At 40.6% G+C, this 19,891-nt stretch overlaps 1 protein-coding gene across 9 annotated transcripts in view; it reads left to right on the top strand.

Annotated features, from left to right (window-relative positions):
• The window catches only part of CFAP20DC (CFAP20 domain containing), a 341,279-nt gene that overhangs the window by 304,735 nt on the left and 16,653 nt on the right, over nucleotides 1-19,891 (top strand). For 6 of the 9 annotated variants that reach the window (XM_004477744.5, XM_058288695.1, XM_058288693.2 and 3 more), the window contains one exon: nucleotides 1,141-1,721. The exons of the other annotated variants lie outside the window; for them this stretch is intronic. In XM_004477744.5, coding sequence (XP_004477801.1) covers nucleotides 1,141-1,253 — 113 coding nt within the window. In that variant the 3' untranslated portion in view covers nucleotides 1,254-1,721. Of the gene's footprint in view, nucleotides 1-1,140; nucleotides 1,722-19,891 lie in introns of those variants that run through there. 9 annotated transcript variants of the gene reach the window in all.

Below are 19,891 nucleotides of genomic sequence, written 5' to 3'. Positions count from 1 at the left end.
CCTTAGCTTTGTCTCACAATCATCCATTTGCCCATTGAATGAACATTCAGTATTTATTGAGCCTCTATTACTTGTCAAGTCCTCTACCATGGCCCCATCCAAGCCCTTCCGAAGCTGACCCCTGGTGAGCTAGAAGCTCAAAGGCTTGAGTTTCTCTGGACCTTGATAACCTCGGCTAATGAAGAGAAAGGCTACTGCTGTTATCACTCCCCTCTCCCTGAGCCTGCCCTGATCCCCTACACCATGAAAGGTCTTGATTTCCTGACCTCTGAATTTGTAGTACACAGTCTTTCCAAAGTATTCACTCACTTGCTGCTGCCAGCATCAAATACCAAAGTGCTTGGCACAATGCTGAGCACATAAAAAGTGTTCTGGAAACATCTTGAGTAAAAGCAGGTTTTCTTTCCTGTCATGCCCAGTTTGTTGGAAACCAACCAAACCTTGATGATGACTTAAGCAGTGGGAGATCTCTTCATTCAAATCATCTAAATGGCTGTCAAAAGAGAAGAACACCAAGTCATGCTTATATTCCCAGCAAACTTGACAGACCTTCCTACCACTAATAAAACTACAGTTCACCCGACATTTTGTTTTTATACATATGGTCTCTGCTCAATGTATTTATGTATTTCTAAGTGATATTGTTGTTGTAATTCATTCTAATTTACTAACCTTTTTATGAATGGGAATGGAGTTTTTATTATATACGTATAATTTGTACACCTTTGCATTTCACGCAGGGCTGCCTCGTGAATTTTAGCACTGCGATTGTTAAGTTTTCAGTCATGCCCAAGTTTCCGTAATCCTGATTAGCTTAACTCTTTAGTCCTTTGCCTTTCAGTCCCTTTAGTCCCTTTTAGTCCCTTTCTTCTTTCTCCTCCCTGCAAGTTCTGGACACCTGGTTTCTCTTATCCATTGTAATGAAGCTGGCCTTTGTGATCCTCAGGGGTGCTTCTTCTCTAGCTTACACTGCGTACTAGGGTCTCATCACTTCACTTCCACAGTATAAACATTCTATTTACATAAAGAAACTCTCCCGGGGAAGAGGGTGACTCCTGCTTCATGGTCTTTTTTGTGTTTCAGCTGTAGGGATTCCAGGCCAGGCTGGCAGCTAACGTGTGTGGTTCCCCTTCCCCACAGGTGACGACGACCTGAGCGTGGCAGAGGATGAGGAAGTGCTGACTCTGCTGTATGACCCATGTCTGAACTGTTATTTTGATCCCCAGACTGGGAAATACTACGAGTTGGTGTAACCCCTCCTTCCAGGGCAAAGAATGGCCACCCCCCACCCCCGGGCTGGAGCAGGATAGCAGCTCAGATTCTGTTAAGGAGGCACCACAATTTGTGTGTTGGGCCAACCCATGGAATCAAAAGTAACTGAGAGAAATGAATTTATTTTGTAAATAAATTCAATGTTCAATGTTAAGAATAGCTACATTCTTGTTTGTAGAGGTTTATAATTTTGAATCTGCGAGTGCATTAATACAAAGACAAGATTGTAGGACTTTAAATTTGTTATTTGTTGGTTCCCCTCCTACCTATAATTTTGTTTCATAATTTTATGTAAATGAATTAAGAGTTATTAATTCAAATTTTTTGCAGTGTTAATCTGTAAATGATGGCCTGATATACAGAAATTGTGTAATTGTTTAAATGATATTTGGGTACCCTTTATTTTATAACAAATTTGTATTAAAAATAAAGTACAAAGGTCAGAAGAATGCCTTTTAAACTGCTGCTTTTTATTCAACCCCACTTTCTTCACCGATATTCCTAGATGATGTTTGCCTTTCCAAAGATTCTCTTAGAAAGCTGGTCAGGCTTTATGATCACATTTTATTGGCACTGGCCCCACTATTTCCATTTCATTATAATTCATCCAAGGTTCGCCAAAGATCACAACATTGTTAGACACTTAAGCTGCTTAGCACTGTAACTAAGAGGTTTTTCTATTTTTTTTTTTTTACCAATAATCTCTGAATTATAATGATACGGCCCAAACCTAGCTCTATGGATCCAAATTTCACAAGAAGTCACCCATTTGAACATCCCACATACCTTCCCCCTTCTGTGACTTGGGCCTGGGGAAATCTGGGTGGCTTCCTTTGGTCTTTAAGGTTATGTCAGCGTGACTCTGCCACACTACAAGGGAAAAAACCACATGCTTTGGGGTAGACGGCTTTGAACTACATGCCAAGTATATGAATATTGAGCTTGAGGAAGTACTTATTACATTAGCTGGCATTTTTGTTATTTAATAAAGATTTTTAATACAGAAGAGTACCTCTGGAAATGGAAAATTATTGGTGTATACTTGGATTTAATGGTAGTACTATAATTTCATTTAATGTTGATAGAGGAAATAAGAGTCTTTTTTTTAAGGAGTAGATTTGGGCTCCTGTTCAAAGGATCATACATTATTTAGAACCATGTTTGTGTTTGATAAGCTTTTAATCCTGTTGCTCACAAAGTATACCTTTGATATAACTTTCTCTCTAAGATCTTCATACTAACAAAATGCAATTGAATAACTGAGGCTTCACAAAGCATGCAGAATAATAAAAAGAGTTGGGTTATCTTGATTGTGACCTTGAAGACTGGAGTAGGACTTGTGAAGCCTTGTCCCTGTCCGTTTTAGTCTCAAGACTATCCACACAAACAGGGGAGTCAATTAGAATGTCTGTATTAGTTAAGACTCATAATTACAAGTATCAAGAAATCATGAGCTATATTAAGAAGAAGAAAACTTTAAGGATACGAGAGTGCCCCATGAAACCCCAAAACAGAATGCTGCAAGGCCCCAAAATGGGTTCAAACAATAGAGAACTCTGTTGAGATTCTTGAATTACAAGCTCTCTTGAGCACAGAATTCTAAGATGTGTTGAACAACCAGGCCCCAAGAGGCACAGAAATCAGGGCAGCTCTGGGGATCCCTACAGCAGGAATCAACAGCGTTTCATGTCAGCTGAAATGACTCAACATCTGAGTCTGGCTCAAGGAGTAAGAGGCCAGTAGTCTTGCCATATAGGCCATCCCCAGGACCACGTGGGATGGGAATGAGATAGAACCAGAAGGAGAAGAAGGCGCTGTTAACAAAATGGGAGGGATGTCAGGCAGGCAAAAATGACAGATGTCTATCCTAGGAATCTAGAATTGTCTCTGCTGCTCAACTCTTCCATTTTGCCTGCATCTCTCTTCTTCCTCTCTACCCACTCCCCACCCCTGCTGAGTTTTCACCTACTCAGTCCACCTGCCCAAACACTTAGCCACTCCACAGCCAAGACATCCAAACAGACATTACTATGAACTCTTGATTAGCATGAACTCTCCAAAACTCCCACAGTTGGGATTCCCAATGAGCTCAATTTGGTTCCACTGGCTCTCTGCTCCAGATGAGCGAGGAGAGCAGCTAAGGAGTTTTTGTGAGCCAAGCAGACACCCCCAAAAGCACCTACCACAAGGTCTTACTACCCACTGTTCACATTTTATTTGTATTTTTAAAAAGAGTAGCTTCATATCTGTTGCAACTTTTACAGAAAACATGAAAAATAGAAATAGATGTGCTTTACACTGCCAATTTTAAATCAAAACTGTACAGCCAGTTTACTTGGAAACTGACTGACCAGGCTGTGCTTGTTCACTGGTTGTCAAATTTTACTGCATATTAGAGTCTCTGGGAAGTTTTTTTTGTTTTGTTTTGTTTTTTTAATATTTATTTATTATTTTTTTTTAATTACATTAAAAAATATATATGAGGTCCCATTCAACCCCACCGCCCCCGTCCCCCACTCCCCCCACAGCAACACTCTCTCCCATCATCGTGATACATCCATTGCACCTGGTAAGTTCATCTCTGAGCATCACTGCACCCCATAGTCAATGGTCCACATCATAGTCCAGACTCTCTCACGTTCCATCCAGTGGGCCCTGGGGGGATCTACAGTGTCCCGTAATTGTCCGTGAAGCACTATCCAGGACAACTCCACGTCCCGAAAACGCCTCCACATCTCATCTCTTCCTCCCGTTCCCCACACCCAGCAGCCCCCATGGCTACTGTTCCCACACCCATTCCACATTTTCTCTGTGGACATTGGATTGGTTGTGTCCATTGCACACCTATGTCAAGTGAGGGCTTAGATTCCACATGGGTACTGGATGCACTCTTCCCGCTTCTAGTTGTAGACACTCTAGGCTCCATGTTGTGGTGGTTGACCTTCTTCAACTCCATGTTAGCTGAGTGGAGTAAGTCCAATAAGTCAAAGTGTAGGAGCTGAAGTCTGTTGAGGCTCTGGGCCTGGGTGTCATATTATCAGTCCAGAGATTCAAATCCCCTACATATATCTTAAACCCAGCACCAACTATAATTCCAATAAAGTAGCATGCAAGTCTTGTGAAAAGAGATCCCCTCTGAGTCCATTTCCATCACGCAGAAACACCAGCTCCAAAGAAGGGCCATCTGTCATGGCAGTGAACCCCTTCTGCCATGACCATAGAACCCGTGGGTCTCTTTATCCCTCAAAAGAACCAATACCTGGGGTTGTATCTACCTTATCTGTCTCTTAGACTCTGTTCAGTTGTACATAGGGGTATTCCTTCTGACAACCTCCAGACTCTTTTTTAGAGACTCACAGCCTTATAATCTCATTTCTCCTTTCCATTTCCCCCTTACATTAGGTCAAACCGCTTCCCGAAGTCATGTCATTATATGTAGACAGGTATATTCTGCTGTTCCGCATTGAATCTTTAATTCAAGGTCATTTTCTAGTTGCTTCTTCAGCTGGTATGTGGTAGTGATCCCTCGGTGCCAGGGAGGCTCATCCCTGGGTGTCGTGTCCCACGCTGGGGGGAATGCATCACATCTACATGCTGAGTTTGGCTGTGAGAGTGGCCACATTTGAGTAACATGAAGGCTGTCAGGAGGAAACCCCCAGGCACAATGCTACTCTAGGCCTTGTTCTTATTGCAGGTGCATAGGCTCAAAAGTGTAGCCATTAGTATCAAGAGCCCACTGTTGGGCCCTCCTTCCTTCCTGGTTCTTGCCGTTGCACCTGGAGGATTGCCGCTGCTCTCCCAGGGCCCACAACAGTGACCCCCCGGCCAGGAGCCCAGTACCCCCCCAGCTGTTGTTTTTAATTGTTTCCACTATGAGTATATATAGACATTACCATATACCCTGGGCATATGCCCTGTATAACTCCCTGTCAACCATATATATCCTGTCAATAACATTCTGGGAAGTTTATACCAATACTGTGCCTAGGTTCTACCCTTGGAGAATCTGATTTGATTGGTTCCAGGTATAGCTTGGCCATCACAATGTTTAAAACTTCTCCAGGCAATTCTAATGTGTCATCAAGGTTGAGAATCACAGGTATACACTAGATCTGACATGATGAGGAGGCAGTAGCTTTGCCTAATGTGATCCATACCACTGGGGAAGAGATATCTTGTTAGTTTCCATTTTGAAGACCTTCATTTCTACTTTTCTAATTAAATGTATATGGAATATTTATCATTGGAACTGACTATTACCAGTGGCTGCTGGAAAAAATAGTTTGACTGAACAGGAAAATACAGTTTAAGATAATTTGATATCAATTGTGCAACCGATTCAGTTTCTCTTTCATATAATTCAGGGTGCACTGAAATGATGGCTTTAAGTCATCAATCTCTAAATTGTTATTTAATTATAGAACCTGACTAATGGAAATTATGGAAAGACAACTGTCAGTTGATATGTGGCATCAGAGCAAAGATTTAACTTCCCTGGCAATTACAAGATCTCTCTCTCCAATTACACTTAATTCTATATTCTATTGAAGGAAAATACTAACATTTGCAAAATGCATAGACATTTTACAAAATAATTTGCCCTATTATATTTCTCCATGTTTTTAGAATAACTTCATTTAAATCAGTCATTTCAAAAATATCTCAATTTTGTTTGAAGTACAAACTATGTTTAATAACCAAGAATAATGTAGTCGCAGAATGTACAACCTGAGGACAATTAATTAAAAGAACTAATTTTAAAGCTGTCCTTTGGTTTTAATTAAAGATCTAGCTGCCGAAAGCTTCTGGACTGTTCTTTATTTAAAACTGTGGAATGCCAACAAGTACTGTACCAAAAATGGTCACATCCTATGACTCTCAATCTTTAATCAAAATGGCTGGAAAAAACGAGGCTTAAGAATCACATATCCACACGTGGTTGTATTCTAGGGCTTTTATTTCATACATCATTCATTTTCATTCCAGGTTAGCCTCAAAGGGAATTCTTATAAAGCAAATTCTAGCTTCTCTTTTTCTTTAATTGTAATAGTTGAGATAGAATCTTCTGATTGGACCAAGAAAGGACAATCAAGGTGATCTCATTTAACTCTGTTTTAGAGTTGAGAAAAGTGAGATTGAGATTGGGAAGTTAATCATCCACAAACACTTAGTTGCAGAGGGAAGAATGGAATCCATGACTGCTCACTTCCAACCCAGGTCTTTCTTTTCCCACCAAGGAGGATTTCAAATGACAGATTCCGATGGACATCACAGGCCTGCACAGGGGTCCCAAAAGACACCGGTGTCCTGCCAGGAGCGTGGGCACTCTGGCTCTCACTTAGCATTTCTATCTTTTGCTCTGTGAAGATTCTGTTTTTTCTCCCTTGTCAGCCTTTACACCTCAGAAATCATTATTCCCCAAAGTATGTTCCATGAAATGTTAATAATGCAGTGGGAGTGGGGAAGAAGTCCATGGTCAAACAATGTTGGAATATCCTGGGGAAGCAGAAATGATCCCTTGTCATTACTGAGGAAGCTCTCAATGGCATTAGTAAACTAACAGTCACAGGGAGTCTCCAGGGGAGGAATGGAATAGGCAGCACTTCTCAAATTTGTTTGTCCACAGAACCCTTCTTCTGTCAAGCATCTCCAGGGGCTACCTGCCCACAGATCACTTCTCCATGACATGGGAGCCCTGACTTCCACAAGAACTCACAGAAATGTGTCTCCTGGGTTGCTTGCTTGGTTTTGGCTTTGTGCGTATGTGCGTGGTTGTGATGGTGGTGGTGGCTGGGATTTTTTGTTGGTTTTCGTTTTGCCCAAATATCTCACAGACCTCTGACCACACTGTAACCAGATTGCTCTTCAGACTCACTTTTCACTGAAAACAAGATATGCTGAAGCCTGAATATTCCTGAAGTTCGAGGCTTTGGTCATAAGATGATGAAATTTTCTTTCTCACATTTTAAATTTTATCAACCTATAACTGTAGTTAATACAGTTTGCTTATAACAAAGGATAAATCTAGATTAAAGTTCATTCATCCTAACAATAAGAGTTTTAAATCTTAACAAATATTTCAGTTCTGGTTTGCCTGATTTTAATATAATTTAGAACCACATGAAGGCAAAATAATATGACTTATAAGAATTAAATGACCAATAAACTTGGCCCATAGATAACACTAATTTTTACTGCTGATATATTCTTCTGTAGTTAATCATTAGTAATCCCATGAAGCATTACAGAAGTGAAGTGTGGGAAATGGTATTGATTGGTTTTCATCAGCCCAACTTATCATTGTCAGTGTTTATGCTGAACCTGGCAAGATTTTAGCTTATAAACTTGCTCCTAATATAAGTATTGCTGATATTTTAACCTGTGCATCAGGGGAAATTATCTCTAATTTGCTTCAATGAATACTTCCAAAGGCATAGGAAGGTGTGCCTGGGACCTTAATCATGGAGATAAGCACAATCATCTGTGTGTATTTAGCATAAGAAATCCACAAGGCGAAATTACACTCTGTTTATTTCTGATAATATGCCATTCTGAAGAAGTCTTTCTATTTATAATGGAGTTTAAATGATCGAAAAGTAAATCTTGTGATTACTTTTAAAGTTTTATGTTTCATGTTTTATGTTTTAAGCCAGTTTTGTTTAATGGCTTCCTAAACCCGAGATCTTAATATTTTAAAATCCATCAAAATTTCACCCTTTGTTTCTCCTACTATTTGCATTCAGTCATTTCAAACTCAGAAAACCTACAAACCTTTAAGCCAACTCAATTGAAGTGAGCTTTGCTTTTCCTTTAAAACCTTTTGACTTGTCAAATAAATGGCTAATGTCTTATGTAGGCTAATTTTAGTGAGCAAAGTATCTTTTCCCCCCAATAGTTGTCTTTTCTCTGACTTTTGATAGCTGGATATTTCTAAAAATAGTCTAGGTATCTAAACCTAGACACTAGGTATACTTATCTTTTCAATTTTCATATTTCAAAAGGTTTTAATCTTCTTAGGTCAGGTACTTCTCAAGAACATCTGCCGTGATCAAGAGATATTTGATTTGACAAAACAAAAATTGTAGCTACTTTTTGAGCTAATCATAAGAATGCATGGCTTCTTCAAAGCCCAGCTAAACAGAAAAAGAGTTATTCCAGAGATTCCCATTATAATCTGCTCTGAGCAGCAAATGAATTGCTGCTGATAATGGCCGTAGCCTTAAATTATAAGGAGCATCACTGTTTGCATTTCCCTTTTAATGTCTAAGATCCTTTCCCATGTTTTGTCAGGGGTTACTCTCAATCTGATCTGGTAGTTCTCAACCTTAGCTGCACATGACACTGACTGGGGACTCTAGGAAATGCTGCTGCCTGGGTCCCACCCTGAGGGATTCCTACCTCTGCCCTGGGCTGTGACCTGAGCATCACAACGTTTAAAAGCACCCCAAGTGATCCTAATGTGCAGCCAAGGCCAAGACCTTCTGGCTTAACCTATTCTCATTTCTCCTCTTTCCCTCTCTTCTTTACTTCCTGTGGTGCCAAAGCGAGAGTCTAAAGATTCCCAAAGGCATATGGTGTAGATGACAGTCAACAGTTTTAATCAACAGACTAGCCATCACTTGATGGTTTCCTGTGGGCAATCCAATAACATTCTGAAAGCCTGTTTTAGCACCTTGTGGTTGATGACCCCTAGACTGGAAAACATGACTTTTGCTTTGCTTTGCTTTGCTTTCTTCTCTCCGTCTTGTGTACTTTTAAAAATATATATATTTCTCCTCTCCGCCCCCACCCCAGCCCCACCCCTGTTGTCTGTTCTCTGTGTCCATTCACTGTGTGTTCTTCTGTGTCTGCTTGTCTTCTCTTTAGGCAGCACCAGGAACCAATCCTGGGACATTCTGGAGGGGGAGAGAGGTGCACAATCTCCTGTGCACCTCAGTTCCCTGGTCTGCTGTGTCTCTTATTGTCCCTCCTCTGTGTCTCTTTTTGTTGTGTCCTCTTACTGTGCCAGCTCTCCACTCAGACCAGCTTGCCATGTGGGCCAGCACTCCAGGTGGCCCAGCTCTCCACTTGAGCCAGCTCAACGCGCAGGCCAGCTCGCCTTCCCCGGGAGGCCCAGGAATCGAACCCTGGACTTCCATATGGTAGATGGGAGCCCAATCACTTGAGCCACATCCACTTCCCTTGTGTGCTTTTCCAGCTAAACCACTCATTCTTCTTGGGCATCAAATTATATCTACATTAATAGACATATCCGTGTTCCAGCTTCCAAATTAACAAGGGGAGGAAGATTTACCCAGTGACTGTGGGAAAGTGATGAGCACCACTGTCTCATGCTGTGGCAATGCGCGCATGTGTGCATGTGTGTGAGTGTGTATTTTGTAACTAGAACACTGACACTTCACAAAACCCTCATGACCAACATCTCTGAACTGAATACTGTCAGGAAGTTTTGGAGTCTCTCCATTTACAGTAGTTTTTAGCAAGTAATATCTGTTTTTCTTCCACATAAAAATGCCATTTTATTCTAGTCCAAGCAAAAGTGTAGAGTTGTGGCTAATTTTCCTGTATCTATGGCATACTTCTAAACATGACAATATGAGAGAGGCCCTGGGAATTAAGAATCATGCTTAAATTTGTCCCTTCAGAGTCATAAACCTTTTGTAAAGCCTGTTTTGTACACAGCCTTGCATTAGAGGTGCTTTGGACTGTGAAGGAATTAAGACAGCTGATACACAGTGGGGCAACATGGATAGAAGAGACGTAAGAGAGGAAAGAGAACTTACGTGTAGCAATCAGGAAGCCTAAAAGGCATTAACCAAGTCAAGGGGACCTGGAGTGCAAGAGCCCCCACCCAGCCACCCAAGGGTCTTTGCAGAGCACAGAGGGTCTCCATCTGTTCATGGGACATGGCAATGGGTTAGTTGAGTGGTTGTTGGTTTTGTTGGTTTGTTTTTTTATCTTAAAGGGCAATTTGACTCCAGCAAGCAGGAGAACTTGGAGCAATCCAAGATGCCAACAATGAAATCCCCGTGGAAAAGCACTTAGCACATAGTGAGTGCACAGTAAAATTCACTGTTAGGATTATTATTTACGCCAAGGGCTTTCAGAATTGGCTCTCTGATTATATACAAGGGCTATCACATTATTCCTAAAAGTGTGTATGCATAGGAAGGTAGGATACCATATTTTCCTATAAGGCTAAGCTAAAAAAATGTTTTATCAGTACTGAGGGAAAAAAAAGGGGGGTGGGAAGCATAGGCTTCATACAGTAAAACATAAAGAAAACTAACCATTTCTTAAGAAAGGGGAGTGAGGAATATTTTATAGTTGACACTGATTACAGATGTAACACTTGGACCACGTAGCTGGAAAAGACACATCCCAGAAATTCCTCAAAACTGTTTAGGGGGAAACAGACTTTGGCCCAGTGGTTAGGGCGTCCGTCTACCACATGGGAGGTCCGCGGTTCAAACCCCGGGCCTCCTTGACCCGTGTGGAGCTGGCCATGCGCAGCGCTGATGCGCGCAAGGAGTGCCGTGCCACGCAAGGGTGTCTCCCGCGTGGGGGAGCCCCACGCGCAAGGAGTGCGCCCGTGAGGAAAAGCCGCCCAGCGTGAAAAGAAAGAGCAGCCTGCCCAGGAATGGCGCCGCCCACACTTCCCGTGCCGCTGACGACAACAGAAGCGGACAAAGAAACAAGACGCAGCAAATAGACACCAAGAACAGACAACCAGGGGAGGGGGGAAATTAAAATAAATAAATAAAAATCTTTTAAAAAAAAAACTGTTTAGGAAAGCAGATGTGGCTCGACCAGTTGGGCACCTGCCTACCACACAGGAGGTACCAGGTTTGGGTCCTGGTGCCTCCTAAAGAAGATGAGCAGATGCCTGCACTTGCTGCAATGAGCTAGACAACGCAACCTGCCACAATGAGGTAGGCGCCGGCACCCACAGCAACAAGCCAGACCCCACAATCCTCTACAACAAGCAGATGCCTAAACAAGCAGGTGCCACTAGCCAGCAGCGGTCACGGCCCGTGGGGTGTTGACATGGCTCAGGCCATTGGGCACTCGCCTCCCATTTGGGTGGTCCCGGTTGGTTCCTGAAGCTCCTGGAGAAGGCGAGCAAACAACGAGCAGACAGATGAGAAAACCATCTGGGATGGGAAATAAAGTAAATCTTTTATTTAAAAAAAAAAAAAACGATTTAGTCAATATTTTTAGTGATTCAGGTCCCACATGCTTGAAATAATTGACTGTGTTATGAATTTTCAATCTTAACCCTGAGTAAAATTAAAACCCGGTACCAAGTCAACAGCCGCTTTTCAAAACAAGTATTTCAGAAGTGATGACTTCTGAGCCAGGCAGCTCTTGCATTTAAGTTTTATTATCCTTTTTCTTCATCATAAGGTGTAAGACTATTCTGAACAGTCTTCTTTATCCTATCTCATTTTATCCATTACTACACATTTTATCTTAGGGCATAATTAAAGCATTTGAAGTAATAACTACATTAAATTTGTTTAACCAGAGTCTGTAGTCCAGATTTTGTATCATTTCAGACTGACTCTCTTACCCTTAGGCTAAATTTAATGAGACTTTTCTAATGGTTGGATAAAATTGTTAAGTGGTAGAAATTATTGTTTTCATAATCTCTATGATCTCAGATTGTGCTTTGCCTTTATTTGCTGTCCTGAAGGTCAGCCACCCTCTACAAGTGCTTCTCCCCAAATTTATGGAACATTTTCCAAAGAAATACCGATATCTCCAGAACCCATGGTTTCCCTTCCTTTCAGATGCCTTTGCTGCCTTTGCCACCTGAGAAGAAGGGGCATCTCACAATCCCCCTTGGGAACTGGTTTTGCCACGCTTCCATGCCTTGTTGGGTGTTATAAACCCGCTAGGGTGAGAAACTGTGTGTCTCCTTACTCTCTTTACTCTCCTACAGATCTAGCACCGTCAGGTTTTATTTCCATTTCCAGTACCAAGCAGAAAAAAAATCATGCACGTCAGTCTCTAAAACAGTGTGTATAATAACGTTCTTGTAATGCTTTCTGGAAAGTTGCAGTTCTGTTCACCTGAAGTGATAAAGAGCATTTAAACCATCTCTTGATGAATCCTGGGCCACCCGAAGTTCTGGTGTTTCTCAACCACATGGTCGCATCCCATAAACATCTTTATCTACATCTTTATCGTTATAACTACTCCTGCAGGTTTAGATGCCCAAGCACGATGGTTTTTAAAATGCAGTCACATGTATTCCTGTAACATTTCTACTGAACTGAATTTGGCAAATACCATCAGATTGTAAAGCAAAGGGAAACGGTCCATTGTTTTCCTTTGACCTAATGATTCACTAGAGATGGCTTTGGAATATGACTGTGTTCAATGCTTTATTCTGCCCCAGAAATTCTGCCATTACCACTGGGTGAAAATGACTCTCTTAGCAATTGTCTTCATCATCTTTTTTTTTTTAAAGATTTATTTTATTTATATCTTCCCCACCCTCACCCCATTGTTTGCAATCACTCGTCTTCATTTTAGGAGGCACCGGGAACCAAACCTGGGACCTCCCACGTGGGGGGGGGTGCCCAATTGCTTGAGCCACCTCCACTCCCCACTTGCTGTGTCTCTCATTGTGTTTCCTCATTGTGTCATCCTGTTCCATCAGCTCACCATGCCAGCCTATTGCACCGGCACCAGCGCCAGCCCATCGTGCCAGCCCATCATGGCAGCTTGCTGACTTGCTTTTCTTCTTTAGGAGGCACCAGGAACCAAACCCAGGATGTCGGCTTGAGCCACATCTGCTTCCCTTTATCATCTTTATTGTCATCACCACTTATGGAGCTCCCATTGTGTTCCGAAGCACCACACTGAACTGTACGCATACATTTTCTCATGTAATCTTTTTTTTCTCTCTCATGTAATCTTTACAACAATCCTTTGAAATAGACATTAGCCCACATTGTAAAGTAGGAAACTGAGGGGCAAACGGGCTCAGGAACACTCTTGAGTGGCAAGGCAGGAATCGATCCAGCCCCAGCTGATGTCAAACCTTGTAATTTAACTGTCAGCGACACAGCTGACCAACATTGGGTGATGGTAAAATTCATAGTGCTTATCAGAAGGTAAAGGTTTTCATCATGACACCTTGCTTGGGTTGAAACTTGAAAAATATTTTTTTCCTGTTGTACTTTATACTAAAGAAGGGTCTGCATTTTTTAAATGTCCACAAGGAATTTACCTTCATGTATACCTAAATACATTTTGAATTTTTGATACTTTCATATATTAGGAGCCTTCCTTCCTATTATCAATGAATTTTATAAAGGGAAAATGTTAAGCACAGCATGCAGGTATCCTTTCAAAAATCTATTTCTTCTCCACAAGGCATCCTTCTTACTCTTCCTTTCCCCCTGGTGTTTCCATAGTAACCTGGCATCCCCAGCTATCACTTTTGTGTTGGCACTAAAAGATCATTGACAATCAATCCTCCACTTGTTCTGAAATGTGCCCTTCAATTCATAATGCAGCAGATAGCACATAAGTTTAACAGGATCCAAAGCATTTCTTATCTTGAGTTGAATTCACATGTTGGGAGGAGTGAAAATATCATGAAATGTGGTGTTATAGAATTTGGCATTCAACTTCACAACTAATAAAAAGAACCAAACTGGGTTCTGGGCTCTTTGGGGTCAGCCTTAGCCCCTTCATATCCATTACCTCTCCTCCTGCTTACACAAGGAATATCACTAACCAAAGAGAGTCACCTCCAAGAAAGGAAAGGTTCAGAAATCTGACTTTTCTAAACCCAGTGTTATTTTTTTCTCCTGAGAAGACGTGAGCTCTTCCATCTCCAGAATGGGATACAACAGAACAATTTTTGTCACTCCAATAATCAAATAAATTCTCTACTCAGCCCTGCCATGGCAGAGGTGGCAGAGCCATAAGAGCTGGGCCTCATGTTCACAACAGCATTCCCTGCAGTGGCCTCTCCAAGTGAGTTAGACACACACTTACAGGGCCACCCCAACAACCACAAGCACTCATGAGCCATATTGCTTGTAGTGTATGATGAATTAATTAACTTACAGAAAAAATAAATTCCATAATTATTTTATGAATAGACACTAATTATGTTGTGTTTATTATTTGAGGAGGTTAAAAGAATTAATTTGTCAAATGTGGACATTCAAAATTCATGAAACCTGCTCCATTCACAAGCTTTCTCCAACCATAATCTTCCCCATCTCCATTGAGGGCAAATCCATCCTCATGGTTAGTAAAACCAGAAAACTTGGAGGCAGCCTGTTTCTTCCCTTTTTCTCATACCCCACATTCAGATTATCAGGAAATCCTCAGCTTTACCCTCAAAATATATCCAGACTCTGACTATTTCTCACCCTTATCACCATTACCACGCTGGCCTGATACACGTCTTATTACAATAGCCTCGTATTGAAGATTAGTCTGTCTGCTTTTACCCATTGCCCCAGCCTCCCCCCTACCCAGACAATTTGCAAGACTTTAGCCTAAATGGACCTCTAAAAAATACAGTATATCATGTCACTCATCCGCTCAGAACCTTTCAGGGGATTTCAACTTCCAATAATATTGGATTGCTTTGGTATAAATTAAGCCTCTCTTTCAGAACAACTAAAAAGCTTACAAGAAAGTAAAATAAAATCTATTTGAAGGTGTTAGAGACTTACCATGATAGGGAGGCCTCAGCAAACTCAGATCAGAGAGCTACGGGAAAACAGGAATGAGCCTGGTATTCAGTGCTACTTTCTCCCTTGCTGAGTCACAACAATGGCTGACAATGCCGGGAAATATGAGCAAAAGTTCCCGAAATTTTACCAGCTGGAGAGACAAAAGCATGAGTTACCGGAGACCCCTTAGAGCAAAATTCTAGTTGTAGAGGTTGACTGGTTATATAGGTGAGGCCTCAAAGACTAAACCCCATCTTCTAATCAGTTCAATCTCTAATCAGATTAAGGTGATCCATGCCTACCATAATTACCCACCACAAGCAACTATAAATCCATTTTATGAGAAGATACTATCCAGAACTTCAGATAACAGCTTTTCATAACTTGATGCCCATCACTTAATCAAAAGATTATATGCATACCAGGACAAAAGCTAAAGTAATCAATAACCAAGAGGGAAAAAGGCAATACGAACAAATCTGTACTAAGCAAGTGTAGATATTGGAGGTATCAAGCCTAGATTTTTTTAAAAAAACTATGAGTAATAGGTCCAAAATATTAGATGACAAGATGGAGAATTTAATCAGAGAAGTAGAAACAATTAACAAAAGAAAGAAAAGAAAACTTAGAAAGCAAATATACAATAGAGGAATTAACAAAGCTAAGTTCATTATAAAAACTAATAAAACTAGTAAAATTGGTAAAAACCCAAGATATTCACCAAAAAAAGTTAAAAAGTTACTAATATAAACAATGAAAAGTGGAATATTACTACATACAGACATTTAAGAAATAAAACATTATAAATATAATTTAAGGACAATATATTTGAAAATTTAGATCAAATGGATAAATTCCTAGAAAAGCAGAGTTTACCAAAACCAACAGAAGTAATTGAAAAGCTTAAAAGTTCTATAGCTATTAAAAAATAAATCTCTAATTTAAATTTTTCCCATAATGAAAATTCCAGGCCTAGGTGGCTTCACTAGTGAATTTTTCCAAATATTTTAAGAAGAAAAATGCAAATTTAATTTTCTAGGAAATAAAAAAGAGGAAATACTTTTTGTATTATAAAACACACATAACTTTGATCCCAAAACTTCACAAAAACATTAAAATAAAAATTACCAGCCTTTCTTTCTTACAAATGTTAAGTACAGAAATAGTAAACAAAATGTTAAGAAATGTTTTAGTCTACTAGACTACCAAAAGCAATATATCAGAAATGGGTTGGCTTTTATATTGGTAATTTATTAGCTTGCAAACTCACGGTTTCAAGGCAGAGAAAAATGTCCAAATCATGGCATCATCAAACAACACTTTCTCCCTGAAAATTGGCTGTCAGGGAATCCTGGACTCCTCTGTCACATGGCAAGGCACATGGCAGCATCTGCTGGTCTCTCCCTTCTCTTCCAGATTCCATTGCTTCAGTGGCTTCTTCTCCTTTTCTCTGCATATTCATTCCATTCATAAAGGACTCCACTCAAAGGATTAAGACCCACCCTGAGCCACACCCTAACTGAAATAACCTAATCAAAAGATTCAGTAGATTTGGGGTAGATGCTTACAGTTGCAAGGCTGTGAAAATGTCCAAACGAAGGCATCATTAAAAGGTGCTGGGAATCAGCTTCATTTTAATGAAGGCATCATTAAAATCTACTGGGAATCCAGTAGATTTACAATAGATTTATACCCACAGGAATGGATTAGTTTTAAGAACATGATTTCGGGGGATCCATCCTGCTTCAAACCATAGCAGGAAAAAAATCCAGTGATATATAAACAGTAATAAACCCAACCACACAATGGAGTTGGGTTTATTTCGGGAATGCAAGGTTGGATTAACATTCAGAAAGCAATGAACGTTATCCAATACATTAACAGGAATAAAAAGGGAGAAAAATATGATCACTTAAATAAATGAAAAAAGGCACTTGATAAAATTGGCATTTACTCATGATAAAAACTCTTAGAAACTGCAAGTAGAAGGGAACTTCCTTAATCTGATAGAGACTGTGACAGATTGAAACTCTGAACCCCAGAAAAGACCCATATTCTTGGAGATAATTCATTCCTGTGTTCAGCTGGAGGCTGTAGCAGTTTGATATGGTTATGAATTCCAAAAATAGATATTGGATTATGTTTGTAATCTGGTCTGTACCTGGATATGATTAAGTTATGATTAGGGCTTTGATTGGGCCACATCATTAGGGCATTGAGTCCCACCCCTTGGTGCTTGATGTTGGAGTTTGATGCTGAAGCCTTAAGCTGTAGCACCGGGAAGTAAGCTCACAGAGGACAGAAGCAAGCCCCAGGAAGAGAGAAACACTGAGCCCAGGAAGAAGCAAGCCCTGGGAAGAAAGGTACGCTGAACACAGAGAGAAGCAAGACCCTGTAAAGAGAAACCCAGGAAGCCTGAACCCTCACAGACATCAGCAGCCATCTTGCTCCAACATGTGAAAATAGAGTTTGGTGAGGTCTATTGCTTTGTGGCCTAGTATCTGCAAGCTCCTACCCCAAATAAATACCCTTTATGAAAACCAGCCAATTTCTGGTATTTTGCATCAACACCCCTTTGTTTACTAACACAGGGGCATTTGAATGGAATACTTCAATGAGGTACTGGGAGGGTGCGTTCCAGTCCTCTTGCTGTTGTCTTTTATAAAGGAGAGAAACATTCAGGCATACATAGTGAAAGAGCCACCATTTTACCCCGCCATGTAAGAGAGGGCTCCAGGATTGCCTGCATGCTCAGAAGGACAGAGAAACCTAGAGAAGGTGAAAGAGAGGCCAGAGGCTACAATCAGGCAATCAGCAAAGGAGCTGAAGCTGAAGCAATGAGGAGAGGGGGAGACAAGCCATATGCATGATTGCCCAGAGCTGAGCTCTGAGAAAAAGCATCTTTAGATGATGTTGCCATGTGCCTGATTGCCCACAGCTGCAATTTGGTGAGACAGCATCTCTTTTTTTCCAATCTGGTTACATCATCAATTTTTTTTTTTTTTTTTGGTGTGTTGCTTCACCACATGGGAGCTTGTGGCTCTCTGCAGCACACAGAGGCCTACACCTCATCATGCAGGTCTGGGGTGCTTTTTTTTCTTTTTTTTACCAGGAGGTCCTGGGGATCAAACCCAAGTCCTCCATATGGTAAATGGGAGTTCAGTGCTTGAGCCACAGCTGATTCCCAGCACCTTTTAATGATGCCTTCATTTGGACATTTTCACAGCCTTGCAACTGTAAGCATCTACCCCAATAAATCCCTATTGTAAAAGCCAACCCATTTCTGGCATATTGGAGTGGTGGCCTATAGCAAACTAAAACAGTGGCTATCTAAAAAGAAAAAGAAGAAGGAGGAGGAGGAAGAGGAAGAGGAGGAGGAGAAGGAGGAGGAGGAGGAGGAGAAACCCGACACCACACTTCACAGTGTTGAAATTTTGAAAGTTTTCTCTCCAAGATTGAGAATGTCACAAAGATACCCACTATTACCACTTCTTTCAGCATTGTACTGGTAGTGCAAACCAGTGCAATAAGGCAAGAAAAAGAAATAAAAGGCGTATGAATTGGAAAGGAAGACATAGCACTATCATCCACAAATGACATGATTGTATTAATAAAAAACCCCAAAGAATCTACAGGTAAATTAGTAACATTAATGAACTTACCTATAGTGCCTTAAAACAACTCATTTTAACTGCAGATATATTGTTAAAAGCAATGAAAATTCATATTTTTGCTAGATACAAAGTCAATTTTTTTTTAAGATTTTTAAAGTTTGCTTGGGTAAAAAAATACACATGCACTTAACAAGTTAAAATAACCAAATAAAATTTACTGCAAGTTTTGTTAGGATTGATTTGTGCTATAAGACACATTGCATAGGAAGCTATTTGAAGCCCCTGAGGAAAAATATCCATGATTTAATGTGCAACTAACTTGTTTTGTTTCTTCTTTGGGGAAAAGGTGGGAGAAGAGTTGAGAAGCAGAATTTAAGATTATTTCCTGTGCTGATTGGGAACCATGTGTCCTGGTTTTTGAAGCATAAAATAGCTAGAGTTTTTTGTTTGTTTTCTTCCTTAGCCTGTTGGTCTTCAATATCTGAATCAGTAGATATATAAAAATGTTTGGACCTAATGAAAGATTATAAATGGATTATACTAAATAATTAACATGTTTCAAGAGAGTGGATGTTGGGCCAAAGTCAATGTATTTTTAAAATCAATTATATTTCTATACACCAGTCACAAAAATATTAGAAAATGAAATTTAAAATACATCACTTACAGTGGCATCAAAAAATAAAATAAAATACCTAGGAATAAGGGAAACAGATGTGGCTTAACCAATTGGGCTCCCATCTACCATATAGGAGGTCCAGGTTTCAATGCCCAGGGCCTCCTGGTGAGGACAAGCTGGCCCATAGGTAGGCTGGCCCACGCAGAGTGCCAGCCTGCTCAGGAATGCCGCCCCATGCAGGAGTGCCAGCCGACGCAGAGAGCTGGAGCAGCAAGATGACAGACAAGAGACACAGGAGAGAAAATAAGAAGACATAGCAGAGCAAGGAGGTGAGGTGGCACAAGAGAGTTATTGTCTCTCTCCCACTCCGGAAGGTCCCAGGATCGGTTCCCAGAGCCAGCTAATGAGAATACAAACAGATACAGAAAAACACACAACTAATGGACACAGACAATGGGGGGTGGGGGGGAGGGCAGGAGGGGAGAAATAAATAAAAATAAATCTTAAAAAAAAAATACCTAGGAATAAGTCTAATAAAAAATTGTGAAAGTTCTTTATACAGGAAACTCAAAAACTTTATTAATACTAATTAAAAGACTGCATTAGTTCTCTACAGCTGCACAACTAATTACCTAAAACCTAGTAGCTTAAAATATGAATAAATATTATCTCTCACA

The sequence above is a fragment of the Dasypus novemcinctus genome, chromosome 26 (genome assembly GCF_030445035.2).
Source record: "Dasypus novemcinctus isolate mDasNov1 chromosome 26, mDasNov1.1.hap2, whole genome shotgun sequence".
Classification (NCBI taxonomy): Eukaryota; Metazoa; Chordata; class Mammalia; order Cingulata; family Dasypodidae; genus Dasypus; species Dasypus novemcinctus.
Note: the sequence above shows the minus strand (reverse complement) of the source record. Positions and strands in the feature narration are given on the sequence as shown.